The sequence below is a fragment of the Haliaeetus albicilla genome, chromosome 8 (genome assembly GCF_947461875.1).
Source record: "Haliaeetus albicilla chromosome 8, bHalAlb1.1, whole genome shotgun sequence".
Classification (NCBI taxonomy): domain Eukaryota; kingdom Metazoa; phylum Chordata; class Aves; order Accipitriformes; family Accipitridae; genus Haliaeetus; species Haliaeetus albicilla.
Window position 1 is genome coordinate 17,437,108 of NC_091490.1, and position 14,775 is coordinate 17,451,882.

At 36.2% G+C, this 14,775-nt stretch overlaps 1 protein-coding gene across 1 annotated transcript in view; it reads left to right on the forward strand.

Moving 5' to 3' along the window:
- The window catches only part of HS2ST1 (heparan sulfate 2-O-sulfotransferase 1), an 83,431-nt gene extending 69,713 nt beyond the window's left edge, over positions 1-13,718 (forward strand). Inside the window, exons 4-7 of the mRNA XM_069789151.1 lie at positions 2,849-2,987; positions 6,563-6,660; positions 7,869-8,026; positions 9,082-13,718. Of these exons, the coding sequence (XP_069645252.1) occupies positions 2,849-2,987; positions 6,563-6,660; positions 7,869-8,026; positions 9,082-9,308 (622 nt within the window). The 3' untranslated portion in view covers positions 9,309-13,718. The remainder of the gene's footprint in view (positions 1-2,848; positions 2,988-6,562; positions 6,661-7,868; positions 8,027-9,081) is intronic.
- The last annotated feature ends 1,057 nt before the right edge of the window (positions 13,719-14,775 follow it).

Sequence of the window (14,775 nt, forward strand, 5' to 3'; positions counted from 1 at the left end):
GAACATTAATAAACCCTTTCTGGAGCAATAAAGGTGAATGTTATTTTATACATTACTCACTTCATAAAGCTGAAAACACTTTCAGATACTAGAACTTTTTAAACTAAAATAATTATTTTACATCTAGAAAGCATCTAAGCAATTTCACAGATTTCTTTGATCTGCATCTTCCCTTCAGGTCTGTGTTATCCTTTTGTTTGTTTGTCATCCTTTCACCTAGATGATTTAATTTTTTCCTACAACACCTTGCTTTCTCATACTTTGGGTTTTCATTATTAAAAGAATATCTTGAATACTCTGGTTGTGCTTGGCAAGGCCCACACTTTTAAGGCTGTGAGGTACATTCTTGTAGTGGGGAGATGTAAAATATTTCAGAAAAGTCTATGCCTGCTTATACGCAGACATCAGACTTAGGTGCGTTGTCAAATATCAGAAGTACCTCTTAAATTATGCTGAAGCTTGAAGTACTTGATTCAGTCAATGACTTCCAGTATTGAGGACAGATTATCATAACCCATCCATATAGAAATCACAGTAACAAAAGTTTAATTTTTTTTCCTCTTTTTTTTTAATTTCTGATCCACCCTTATTCCCTACTTTCTCTAGTGAATGGTTGGAGAAAAAGTTTTTTGACAATGCAACTGCCAAATTATTATCATTATTAATAAAGTTACAGTAGTAAGTGGCTTATGTTATCATACCTGAAGCTGGTTTTGCGAGGTCATGTGCAAATCCATATGACTGTACAATCCAGCACGAACATTTTCAAGGGCTTTCACTGTTGTGGTTTAACCCCAGCCAGCAACTAAGCACCACGCAGCCGCTCACTCACTCCTCCCCCATCCAGTGGGATGGGGGAGAAGATCGGGAAAAAGAAGTAAAACTCGTGGGTTGAGATAAGAATGGTTTAATAGAACAGAAAAGAAGAAACTAATAATGATAATGATAACACTAATAAAATGACAACAGTAGTAATAAAAGGATTGGAATGTACAAATGATGCGCAGGGCAACTGCTCACCACCTGCCGACTGACACCCAGCCAGTCCCCGAGCGGCGATTCCCTGCCCCCACTTCCCAGTTCCTAAACTAGATGGGACGTCCCATGGTATGGAATACACTGTTGGCCAGTTTGGGTCAGGTGCCCTGGCTGGGCATGAGAAGCTGAAAAATCCGTGACTATAGTCTCAACACTGCTGAGCAACAACTGAAAACATCAGGGTTATCAACATTCTTTGCATACTGAACTCAAAACATAGCACTGTACCAGCTACTAGGAAGACAGTTAACTCTATCCCAGCTGAAACCAGGACATTCACCCCTTCATTTAACCCACAGATACGTATTATTGATTAAGGCTGCTACTATATCAAAATGGTTTGTTATAGCCTTCTACAGCACTTGCAGTAGAGTCTGTAGAAAGGGACACATGTGCATGTCTCAAGCACTTCAGTGAACCTGAAAGAGGGTGCCCTTCAAAGTCTGGACTTTGCATCAAAATGGTTGAAACATTCACACGTTCCTATTTTGCGGACTGTGGGGAGTAAGAGCTGGCATACAGACAGATGTCAGCCATGCTGCCTTTAACTGCTACAGTCTGATTCATTGGTACTCTGCTAGCAACATCTGAAGAATCAATTGCTCTTTCTGTAGCCTTTAACAATTTTTGTATCTGTAGTGCTGGTCTTTGCCAAAGTAATGCCTTTTATTGTTTTTTTCTAACTTCCTCTTTTCTGCTGCTTATTCTATGTTTCTGTTCTTCAGCTTTTTAACTTAAGATTCCTCATATGAGCAGTATCTCGTTTTATAATTTACAGAGTGCCACTTTATCAATAAAGGTACTGCGTCTTAAAACTACCAGTGCTCCCTGTTTTAGCCAAGCTAGGAGGCTAGAATGGCCCTCTGTCAGTGCAGAACACTTTACCAGTTTGCATGGGAACAAAAGAGAAATTTTTTTCTGGCTCCTAGCTTTACTTCAGGGCACTTTACACGCTTGTATTTCCATTGTGATATAACCTCTTTAATGTTTGGATACCGTATGTATTTGCCACAGTAATGTCTCAAATAGAAAAGAAAAGAAAAGAAAAGTGAGAAATGTATCGTAAAAGCTGACTTGAACGTAGATCATTGAAAGGCAGCATTTGCACAAAACAGTTTTGGAGGTTTAAATCTTTCTCGTGTGTCCTATGAGCTTACCACCTCATTTCATCAGGCTTCCTGTTTGTACCACAGTAAATCAAAATTTGCTTAGGGTAAATGTCTAAGGGAAAAATTTGTATCTTTAGATAGAGAAGTTAATATGGTTACAGGTACTGTCTTAGGCTTGTATTTAATAAGCATAGCCATTTGGATTCAACCTAGGTAATGGATGGGCTCTGAGCTCTGTCTTCCTTCTCTTAGAGTTCACGTCTCTGGCAACTGGAGACCTGCCGGGAAAACCACTTGCAGCGTTGCATGGCACAGTTCAGGAGGGCAGGAATCAGTATCAAACTTCCCTGTCCTTATTATAAACACGTATGTGCCTGTTAGACTAATTAAGGCATTTCTAGAGTCATGATGGTTGTATAAACATTTTTAGTATCTATTGTGTGAGAATGTTTCAGTTTTGTTTGTTTCTCTAATAAAAAAAGCCTAAAATCACAATCCTATGAAAACTGAAATTGAACTGACTTTCACATCCACGTAATGCACTGGATATGAGGATGGGAGGAAGTGATCTTTAAGCTTCCTCTCACCACCATCACCTCTGTATATAGATTTCAGTTGTATCAGTAGAGACAGGCTTTTAAGTATTAGATGAGAAGCTTTGATTTGGCCTTTAAAAGACTTTTTTTTCTCTTTTACTTTAGATTTGGTGTTAAAAAGAAACCAATTTACATAAATGTCATAAGAGATCCTATAGAAAGACTAGTTTCTTACTATTACTTTCTGCGCTTTGGAGATGATTACAGACCAGGGCTACGGAGGCGAAAACAGGGGGATAAAAAGGTAAAGTACGCTTTATTATATATGTTGTTCTTACCAAAGTTAATGTGAAAACTATTTTAAAAAAAGTCCTGATAAAAGCTGAATAGTTCTTGTATCAGCCTTGGTGACGATGGTGGCTTTGTAAATTATATATTCCCCCCTTTGTGTCTGTACTGGACCAGACCGTAACATTACGTATGTTTTTGTAACCTTATAAATTCACCATATGTTGCAATTTGTTAAGAAAAATTAAATAAAATTAAAAATTGTTTTCAGGTATTCAGAATTGTAGGTATCGAGTTAAGCTTATCCTCCTATGTAAAAAATCTACATCTCTTCTTGTTGAAGACTGAGAGACGTTTTTCACCAAAAGCTGTAGAACTGCTGATGCTTTGACTTTGATGTTGGTTCTTTTTTTATAATTAGCAAGCAATTTTTTTTAAAAAATGTAAATATTGCAATGGAATTGTATAAAGAGTCTGCCTGAAAACTGGAGTATGACTCATACATTTCTATACTTCTTCCATCTGTCTTAGGTTGCTATAAGAGTGGTTGAGGTTAGCATATTCAAACCTTGATTACTAATACAGTTTCAGAATGGGAACATAATATATTTATTCCAGAAAGAATCTATACATCCACTGTCATGGTTTGCAGTAAGACATTTGTTGGAGCATGTTGCTTTGGACTTTTCTTAAATCAGGAAGAAAAGTAGGGTATTAAGTATATGAATATAGCTTATAAAAGTATAGTTCGAACAGTGTGGAAGCTTTTATATGCTGTAAGGGGGGGTTGTACTTTAGAGAGCCAAACCTTTTCTAAAATTTCAGTGGCAACATTTTCTTAAACTGATGAAATTTTTCTGTAATGTTGACAATTTAGTGTAGCACTGTGTGAATACCAAGAGACTTTGAAAAGAAAAAAAAAACCCTAAGCAAAAATCACACTGAAGACAGCTTAGTCTATAAACACCGTAACAACTAATAAATGTGACTAATCATTTGTGTGCACCCCCCCATCCAAATGGTGTTTTTTAAATACTGGGAACAGACGGTGTTTTTTAAATACTGGGAACAGACCATTCCCTTTTTCTTTCCAGCTGATAACTAACTGCTCCTCTGTTATTTAGGATTTGGCGCCATCTTCAGCTACTGTATTTCAGTTTATACAGACATCCTACAGCATAGGCAGAGGAAAGCTTCAAGCAGAACAAATTGAAATTAAGCTTAAAAACTGTGTCTTCATGGAACTGGCTACAGAAATGATTTGGTGATATGGTATCATAGAGGCACTTTTAAAAAGAGAGATAGGATCTCATCTTTTGTAACCTACTCTGTTCCTTTTCATGAGGAGCATGATTTGGCCAGTGGAATTCCTTCCTGGTGGAGGTCAATGAGTTGGAAAGCTGAGCATGCTACCAAGTCCAAGCTGTTTATAGGACTTAATATTTATTAAAAAGAGTGAAATTTAACAGTGTTGTTTTAGTTTTGAATTAATCGGAACAGCCTTGTTAGGTAGTCACTGGGAAACATTAAGCCAAAATCCCTAATGCTGCTGCTTGGTAGACTGCACTGTAAGCTCTGATTTGCTAGAAGAAGTTGAAATGCATTCCTATTTATAATGTTTGTAATACATTGCATTAATAATTTTATGTTTTTCTATTAAAGATGCTTTTTTTCATTTTGTCACTATCATACCACTTTATTTAGGTCTGAGACTTAGTTGTTGCCATACAGATTTAACTTGTCCTGTAAGCATCTCTAGGTCATTTGAAGTGAAATTGATTTGTTATGCCAAGTTTTAGGGTTTCTTTCATTTAAATCAGGTAATACTATTTTTCCATGTTGTATCCAAGAAAACTGTACGTATATAGATGGTGTCAATTTTACATACATTAGATAAAAAATTCAGTAAGCTCAAAAATGGATTGACCCAGTTGCACTGCTATAACACTATTCTAATCTGTGTTATAGTAGATTCACTAAGAGCTCTTCAAATGAAAAGTAGGGAAGGTCAAAAATGCAATCTTTCTAATGGAAGTTATTTGTTTCTTTATTAAGTGGAAAGGAATCTCAACGTACTTTACACCCTCACCCCTTCCCAGTCCATATCACAGCATTTATATGCAAGAGTTCTTCATTCATTTTCTTTCTATATACCTGTACTTCCACAGTTATAGCTAACTTGACTCCAAGAACAGAGTCTGTAAAGACAAGTGTTTCCTATAATAAAATCTCTGGATGGGGTAGTCAAGGTAAGTATATAAGAGGAAGTGGGGAAGCAGGCCTGTCTTATTTCATCTTACTTAGAAAATTACTTACTTACTTTTGTGTATTAATTATAAAATAACCTGCAGGTATAAGCAAAGAAGTCTTTCTTTTGACAGATGCCAGTTCATATTTAATATATACATTCATAAGTTAGCAGGTGCATTTAAATAATTTAGATCTTAGGTAATGTTGATGTTATAAAGTACTCATGATAGATCGGTGCAGAATTTCTTTAGAGAACTATGCTAGAGAAAGCATACCAATGTCTTGTTTTCCTAGTTAAGCTGCATTTTTATCTGTGGTATGTGACATGTATAAGCTATTATAAACTTAAAGTGCAATGTGGACCAAGACACCACAGGTTAATCCCTGCTTTGGCCTGATAACAGTAGTTTTTTTCAGATTATCTCAGAAACTTTACCTCAAAACAGAAGCAAAGGACATTGTCCTTGTTCTAACACTGAATAATTAAACAAATGCATTTTTACATAGTTGTTGTGAACAGAAACTTGTAATTGTACAGAAGAAACACTCTAAAAAGTTGTCTGTGTGATCACTTATTTGTTACTAAATAATTTTTAAAAAATCTGCCCTAGATACATGGCTTATATCTTGATTAGAAATAGCATAACTACTTACTTTATGGTGACTAGGTAAAATATTTACAAATTCTTTCCAGTGCTAATGGAGTTCTTATTGTAACTGTGTTATTGCAGTTGAAACTCTGTGTTGCTACAGCTGTCTATCCACATAGAGCAATGTTGTATGGAATATTCTGTTATGCAGTGAACAACTTGCTTTCACTTCTTGTGATTGCCAAAACCAAATTAGCCTCTGAAATGGCAGTTATTTGTCATAATATTTAAAATGTAATGGAACATTGTTTAATCTACAACATAAAATGCACAGTGTTCTATGGTATAAAGATCCAGCTGTTCTAGTAATCCTGATGGCATTTGATGCTGTATCTTTAGTGACTTCTTTTGTAAGGGAAAAATAATGATACCAACACTTATTGACTTTTTGCTTGTTTTGACATATAGTGTTTATCAAGGTTATATCAAAGGTATGTCAAATGTATGAGGTAAGATCAAATTGTTCATTAGTTCTAACCATAAAAGACTGTCCAAGTACTATTTTAATTGAGATGAATATGTCCTCCAAATACCACTGTGAAAGCAAGGCTTGAAAAAATTGGGCTTTTTTTCCCTTTCATATCGTATCTCGTGTTTTTTTGTCCCAGCTACGTTTAGCAACTAACCAGGTTGAGATGTTTGATACATATGCTAGATTTTAAAGCTCAGGTCAATTTTGTCTTTGTTCCAGACCTTTGATGAATGTGTGGCAGCTGGAGGTTCAGACTGTGCTCCAGAGAAACTTTGGCTTCAAATTCCGTTCTTCTGTGGCCACAGCTCCGAATGCTGGTAGGGGGGATAAATGTAGCTTAAGTTGTTAGTCAAGTATATCAGTGCTGAAATCTAAACTTAACAAATTTTTAATATGTAGCACAGTTGGGGAAAGTGTGAAGGACTGGACAGAGTGAAGCAGCAGGTACTTTAGTAACGTATTTTCTTTTGAAGATGCTTTTTACCCAAGCAATATATTAGGATACTGTATCAGCAGTGCTATGAGAGAAAACACATGTTTTCAATTTTAGAAATAATTTTTGTAGATTTGGAGTCTTGACGTTTTTCTCTTATGTCAGGCTACAATATCCGTCTTTCTGATCGGACATATTTTGTTCAAGCTCCTAGAGTTTCTGTGGAGAATAAAATAATTGAGATCAGGATAAATTTATCTTCTTAAACCTTTACCAGACATCTAGTAGTCAATGCTACTTAGTAGAAACTGAACAAAAGCAAATAGTGTCCATCTGTCAATGCAGCATATTTTATAACAATGGCACAGACTTTAAAAAACTCTTTAGCAAACTAAAAGAAAAAAAAGAATACAAAGGACATAGATGATTTGAAGGATTCTGAGTGAAATCAAGGGCAGTTATTTGTCAAAGGTACTGTTCATCCAAACATAAGCAAAGTAAATCACCACTTGGGAGCTCCTCTTTCAGTGCCTGTTGGTCATACCTATCTACACTTGGGCCAGGTGGAGAAGCAGAGAAAGAAAGAACAAACTCTGAACCTGTCTTTTTACTCTGTCTAGAGCTGTAAAAAGGAGGAAAAAATGTCAGTTTAATTTCTGTCTGTCGTTCAGTAGGGAAGTCTTCCCATTAAGCACAATGACTTTCTAGTTCAGAATTATGCTTGTAGGGTGCAAAAGGGAAGGTGTGTTCTTACCAGAACCATTTCTGGTATCTAATGTGAAAGTGGAGAGCAAGTATTGACATTGAGAAAATGTAAATCATAAAAAATTGCATTAATAGAGACAGTAACTCTATACACACACTTTTTTTTTTTTGTGGATGAATTATTAGTGAAAATAACTAGAGTCGTCAAATTTTTAGATAACACAGATGAGAGAAACTGGAAAGGGAAATGAAGTTAGGAATGGTTATAACTTCAAATGAGTCTTGCCTTTCCTATACAAACGTCCTGTTATGAAGTAATCTCCATCTAGGGACCAAGGATTGTTGGCTGACATCACAATTTGCTGCAATTGTTCTCTGTCATTTTAGGAATGTGGGAAGCAGATGGGCTTTGGAACAAGCCAAATACAATCTGATTAATGAGTACTTCCTAGTAGGAGTTACTGAAGAGCTTGAAGACTTTATCATGTTATTGGAGGCGGCTTTGCCCCGGTTCTTCAGGGGTGCCACAGAACTGTATCGTACAGGTATTTAAATGGTTGATTTCCATGGATTCCATGGATTTTTCATCCTCTTGTCACTTTTTAAAATGTGAATTCTTTAAACCTGGATGACTAGTTTTGAGTCTCTGCCAGGTTTGCCTCTCAGTTGGCTGATGTTCCTACAGAAGAGACAAACTCTTTAAAAGACTATCAGTTCAAATTTTTGAGGGCAGACCAAGTATCCTCCTGCCTTACACAAATTGTAAATATTTAAGACTGGGGTAAAGGCAGTTCTGTAAGTATTCCACACTTGAAAAATTGTGACAGGTGTTTATCAGAATGTTTTTGGAAAGTCTTGCAGGGGCAGATTTCCATTTCCTCAGAAGCCCTGCTGACGAGATCAGCTGTGCTTGATGCAACCTGGTTTGCTGTGCAAAAAGGCCCAAGGGATGCAAAGGCCCAAGTACATGCTTATCTTCCTGGGTCATAGTAAGACGTTTGTTCTATAGCTAGTAGCTCAGTTTCTGGGAGCTGGCCATCCAACTTATGACAAAGAAAAGGTCCATCTTAGCAGGGCTTCTATCTGCAAATAGAGGGAGAAAAGGCTCTGATATATAGAGCCTAGACATGTAGTATTAACAAATTGATTATAAAGCAACAGATAGCACTTCTTGGGGAAAATGCTGTCATCATTTTGGTCATCTTTGTCTCATGAAAGAAGTCTCTTGCTCTGCAGTTTTTAAAGTTCTTAACATTGATACCAGATTAACATCTAAATAATTAATTTTGAAAGACCAATCTTACTCCACGTACATTATGTGGAGTAATCTTGTTCCTTAAATGAAGTGTTCATTCCCTGGGTTTATTACAGTAAGAAGGAAGAATTGAAAGAACTGATGCAAAATTCATTAACATTTAGTGAGAGAGACTGCAATTTTCCAACCCTGCATGTTATGTTAATAAATCCTGGATTAAATTCTGTCACTTCTAATGCAGTTTATCAACATGCTAAGAGTATAAAACTCTAAAGAAAAGGACTGTACATGTTTTTTAATCATGTGAACTTTAAAGTGAAATTACTGCTTTCATTTTGCATTTAGGAAAGAAGTCCCATCTTAGGAAAACAACTGAGAAAAAACTTCCCACAAAAGAAACTATTGCCAAGCTACAACAGTCTGAAATCTGGAAAATGGAGAATGAGTTCTATGAATTTGCACTGGAGCAATTTCAGTTTGTCAGAGCACATGCAGTTCGGGAAAAAGATGGAGAACTGTATATTCTGGCTCAAAACTTTTTCTATGAAAAGATTTACCCTAAATCAAACTAAGAACACTATACTGTTAGATTTATGGACCTAAATCTTTGGTCACATCGTCATCTTAGTCCTCAGCCATGGAAACTAGATTGCTTGTAGACCTCCAAGACATTTCGTTATAGATCTGAGAAAAGTGGGCTGTGGATCACCTCCAGGGCGTTGGATACCAGCTAACTATGTTGGTAATCCAGAAGCAAAGGCTTCATTTCTTTTATCTAACTAGTACTTTCAGTGGGAGTTAATATCCTTTACCTGAAGAAATCTACACTTTAATTCGGAGCAATTAATATACAGCAGTTCTAGTTGAAAATATAAACAAATTCTGTTGATGCTCTTTTTAATTTTCTTTTTTTTTTTTTTCATTTATACTTCTGTGAAGAGGAAATAATTTTTCCCAGCTTTCAACATGGAAATTTTGATTGTGTACAACATGAGTAGTGTTAATAACTGGTTGACATCTGTGCTTTGTTTTTGTGAACCATGTCACATGGTATTGATTGGGATGGTTAATCATGTTCTGCTGAGAAATGCTGCTGCTGCTGGAATTGCCCATATTTATATATGTGGTTTTATTAAAAAATTACAACTAATCATTAGTGTTAAAACATCATTTCCACGTTAATATTGTAAAAAGTTAAAGAATCGGAGCAGTGGGGTTTTTGTTTTATTTTCTATCCCCACCACCACTGACTGAGGTTGGGAAAACTATGAAGAAAGTTGGTATTGTCTGCAGTTCTAGTTGATCCTTACACAGTGGTATAAAAATCGTAAATTCAGTATTAAGTTTCTCCATGGATTCTTTGTAATAATTGTAAACTGAGGTATTGGTGAATCCATATTATGACTCCATTAGTGAGCTGTGGTATGGTTAGGGTTTTCCTACTACTTCGATACTTTTACCTGTAGAATATTTTTACTAAGGTGCTTTATAATGTGTTTTAAAGCATTGCATTTACAAAAGGAGTAAAATGCTGTAAATACTGCTTATTTTATGTATTTGGACCAAAAGGTTTAAAGTAACTAGTTTAAAGTGGGTTTTTGCACCAGTTCTGTTATGTGTGAAGTGAAAAACATCACATCTACTTCCTGGTAAACTGTTGGACATTGCTGAAATGCACTTCAGTGACCTCTCTGACTGCAATACCAGAACGTTGTCCAGGGATTCTCTTTACAGAAATGTAGTCCTCGTCCTTTTATTATGGTAAGAGGGAAAGAAGAAAAATGTCATGTGTAGTCTGGTTGAGAAAGATGCAGTGAACTTGATTGACATAATTGTATTTATGTAACTGCCTTATGTGACTATTGTAAATTTGTGAGTTGCCATTATTAACAATGTGAAACACCTGGTAGATGAAGTAAATTGAAATTTGAGAACAGATGTTTGGGGCCACTGCATTATAACAAATGGCAGTGGAGAACTACAAGAATTTTCCTATTGAATTTTCTTAAAGATCTGAGTATTTACACATCTTACACCTGCCTTTTCTTAAAGTGCTTTTCACAGGGTTTAATGGGGGAAGGCACTGAGGAGACAAAGTAAGGAATGGTGGTAAAGGTTTAAATTCCTAAGGGATGATGCTGAAAGCTTAGTTTAAAATTACCAAGTGGAGTTTCTTTAACCAGCTTGTTCTTGTAATGAAAACAAAGGAAATGGAAAATGGTCTGTGAACTGGATGTCTGCAGCCAAAAGCAACAGCCCAATTACAGAGAGGATAATGAGAGACTATCAAGTACATCTTGCATTTTCTTTGTGTTCTTGGATTTTTCCCTTTGAATTTTAAAAATAGATCTCGCTTTGTTCTTCCCAAATAATCAGGGAATTTCCTTCTGATAGCTTACCATTTATATAGCATGAACCATGCATAAGATTTCCTGTTCTAGTTCTTGTCTATTGACGTCATTAATATTGCCAACATGTTTGGGAATAGGATGTGTGAGTTCACACGTGAAGACCTGTTTCCTACCTAAAGAAAGGAACCGAGGAGTCATACACAAGAAGTAGCTAACAGAGATCTAAAAATTTTCATAAGAAAGCAGTAACTTTGGGGGAAAAAAAATAGTATTTATAATCCCAGCAAAGATTATCCACTCCGTGATAGCTTTATGTTAGGTATTATTTTGACTATGTTGTTTTCCTTCAGAATAATTTGGATCAGTTTACCTTCTTGAGTCTCCTTCAGAATTTTCAAAAGAGTACCTCTAAGAGAGCAGAAGAGTTTACCAAGTGAAAACATAAAATATTCATCTAAGTAATGAAATAGGTGTGTAGACAAATGCTTCTGTATTGAAAAATAGGCAAAACTTCTACTGGTTTCAGTAGGGTCTACAGAAACCTCTTCTATTCTGTAAGCAATTTTAAAAGTTGTGTTTCTTTTTTTCCTTCCAGCATTTAGAATTTCTTAATTATGAGTATTCAGTAACAAAAATAATAGAACAATGTAATTCTTTTTTACTTTTAAGAGCAATATATTTTTCATGGTTCATATAAGAAAACACATTTTGTTCAATCAGGTATCACTTCCTGTTCTTTGCTGTGAACTGACAGGGTTGAGACAAACAAGAATTTTAGGAATATTTTTTAAAAATGCTAGCTGCAATTGGAGAGGTATTCATTCCAGACATAGTCTGAAAATGTTGTTGTCTGTGGAACACAGAAGGAATCAAGACTGTCTACTTTTATATCTAGTGCAACCATTAAGTCAACAGTGAACTTTTAGAATCCTTTGAATTCAGACCTATCAAACTTGGATCTCCTAAAAGACAGAGCAGGGAAAGGAGCTTTACAGATTTTTAATAACCTGGTCTTTTCATCTTCTATTCAGAAATGGAAGCAATCCAAATTGTTGGTATTAAAAATATTTTACAGTATATAAACAGAATTATCTTGTGTATTTTCCCTTAATGACTATAATGAAAAGCAGCAATACATGGATTTTTGTGGTTGCAGGTTGTATGATCAGTAAACTTACTGTGCAACCTCCTGAACATGGATCTTTTAACTGAAGTCACTGTAGTGTCTGCACCGGAGTGAGATTGGCTTTTTGCAGAGCTAAGTTCGTTTGAAAGGTGCTGAAATGCTCATATCTGTCTATCTATGTATATGGTTGAGAGTAGGTTTTGTTACACTGTTCTGTACTTTTTGTACAAAATTACCAACCAGATTTTGTGCAAAACTGTAGCCCTGTTGAAACTCTTAATGTTAGCATAATGGTGCCAGGTCCGGCTGTGCTGGTAACTACATAGCCATAACCACAGCATGCCTGGAGCACAGCACTTGTGATACACCGGGCAGTGTTGACAGGAGAGCAACAGTTTTTTTAGCTCCTTCCCCTAATAATTCCGCAGCCATGCAACAAGAATTTCACTCTTATTTTGTTAGTGCGTCTATAAGCAGACACAAGGCTAGGGTGCAGAATGTCCTATGTGCGTGTTCCCGCTTGCTCTGGGTTCATTTTCAAGCAGTCTCTATTAATGATACGCTGATCATGGCTTCGTTTTCAAACAGGCATGGAAATTTATAGCTATACAATACAGGAGAGGAAGAAGCAGCCCATCCTGGTCATTTGAAATGCCTTTTCTGGGTACTTAGTTTTTCTGAAGATACTTAACTATTTTTAATTTCCAGGAATAAACATTTGCTTATTTATGGTCTCAGAGCAGTTCTATTTTATGTCAGGGAAAATTCACTTATTTTCTGTTACAATTCTGCTAAAATTTTCCATTAAGCTTACCTGGCGTTGCTAAGTGCGTATATGACAAAAAGGTAAATGGATGACGCTCTCTGAACTGTACTCCTTAAGCAGTTGGTGGAAAAGCCTGATTCAAGTGCACTGCCAATTTGGCTCTTCAAAACCGGAGCATATTTTATGACTACTAGAGATTAAACTTAAGGAAACTGTAAGGCTGCTTAGTTGCATGAATGCTTCCTTTGCTGTAAGCCTATGCAACTATGTAACCTTTGCAGCAGTATTTATAGAACAAGCCCTCTTCCTGAGACTTTTCTGGAGCATAATTATAAATGTTCATGCACTTGTACTGTCTGATATTTACATCAGCAGCTTTCTGTAGCTTCTGTAAAAAGAGACAGGTTTGTGAGCATTTCTAAAGCAGTACTGAATGTAATTTTGAAAAACATGGATTGTGCTTCATTACTTTTTTTCTTTTTTAACACACACACAGCTAAATAGTGCCTTTTTTCCTCACAATCCATGTTGAAGATGCTCGCTCCCACTCACCCTATGTAAATTGATTCGTTTGTGCAATACTATTCCAACTTGAAACCATTTTGTCACAGCTGTTTGAGAAATAATCTCCATTTTTCCTTACTATGCTGCCAGCTTTCTGTTGTTGAAGTGTTTCAGTTGATTACCTAATGCAAATGCTATAAAATAAAACACCCAGTGGGAAGGGGAAAGAAAAGAAGTCTGGTGTCCTGTCTTAATATTTGCATGTCACATTCACATTAAATGTTTTTTTTTTCTGGAAGACATTGTTATGCAGTATTGTGAACTTCGTTTGCAGCTATTGTGATTTTGGAGGGCAGGGGCAAGCTGGAGCGTAGCTCATCTGTAATAATTTCATATAGCTATAACCAAATATATTTATAGGCCTTTAGAATTTGCATTGGGCTTTCTGGCCAGAAATGTAATAAATTTGCAGAGGGTATACACTGTGCTGAAAGTGTCAATGGAAAGTTCTTAATATTAAAACTGAGATTTGTAAGAACAGAAAACCGGCATTAAAACAATGCATTGATAAATACGTGCTTCCCTGCCTGAGGAAATAAATTACCTGACCGATTACTGTGGTACTGGAAGACGCTCAGTTACTGCGGTGATGAATATGGTATAAGAACTTGAGTAGAACAGAAATGTCATTTGCATTTGTAAGCAAGCACTTAAACCGAGAATATATAGCGAGCATGGGTACGCTACTCTGTTTAGGATTTCTGATGCATGCTGTAACCATTGCCCTATAAACACTCCTAGCTGCCTGCACTATGGAGCTGAACAGTCATCTGACCCAGCCAAGTTTCTGAATGCAATAGTTCCTAAAGATTTAGTTGTCAGCCTTGATGATTAAGAACGATCATGCAGTTACTCAGCAACTTCCACTTGAGGATTTTGATGGCTTTTAAATCCCCCTTTTGTTGAAAGTAGACTTTTCCCTACTTCCATCAGTGGAAGTGATAGGTGTAATTGTGCACAGGAAACAAAGTCTCTCTGCTTTTATCAGCCAGGGGGAAGTGGAGGAAAAAATTGCCTATATAAAGGTACAGGACTTCCTAAGGTCACTGCACCTCTTGCTGAAATGATGTAGTAAACAAAATGACAGGCAAAAAAAATTACAATACAAAAAATGCTTTATTTAAAATGACAGTAGCTTCTCCTGTGAAGGACAGAATGACTGTAGTGTTACAGATATGTATTAAATACTGGTTGAACATTTTTTTTAACTGATGCTGCCATTTGCACAGGTA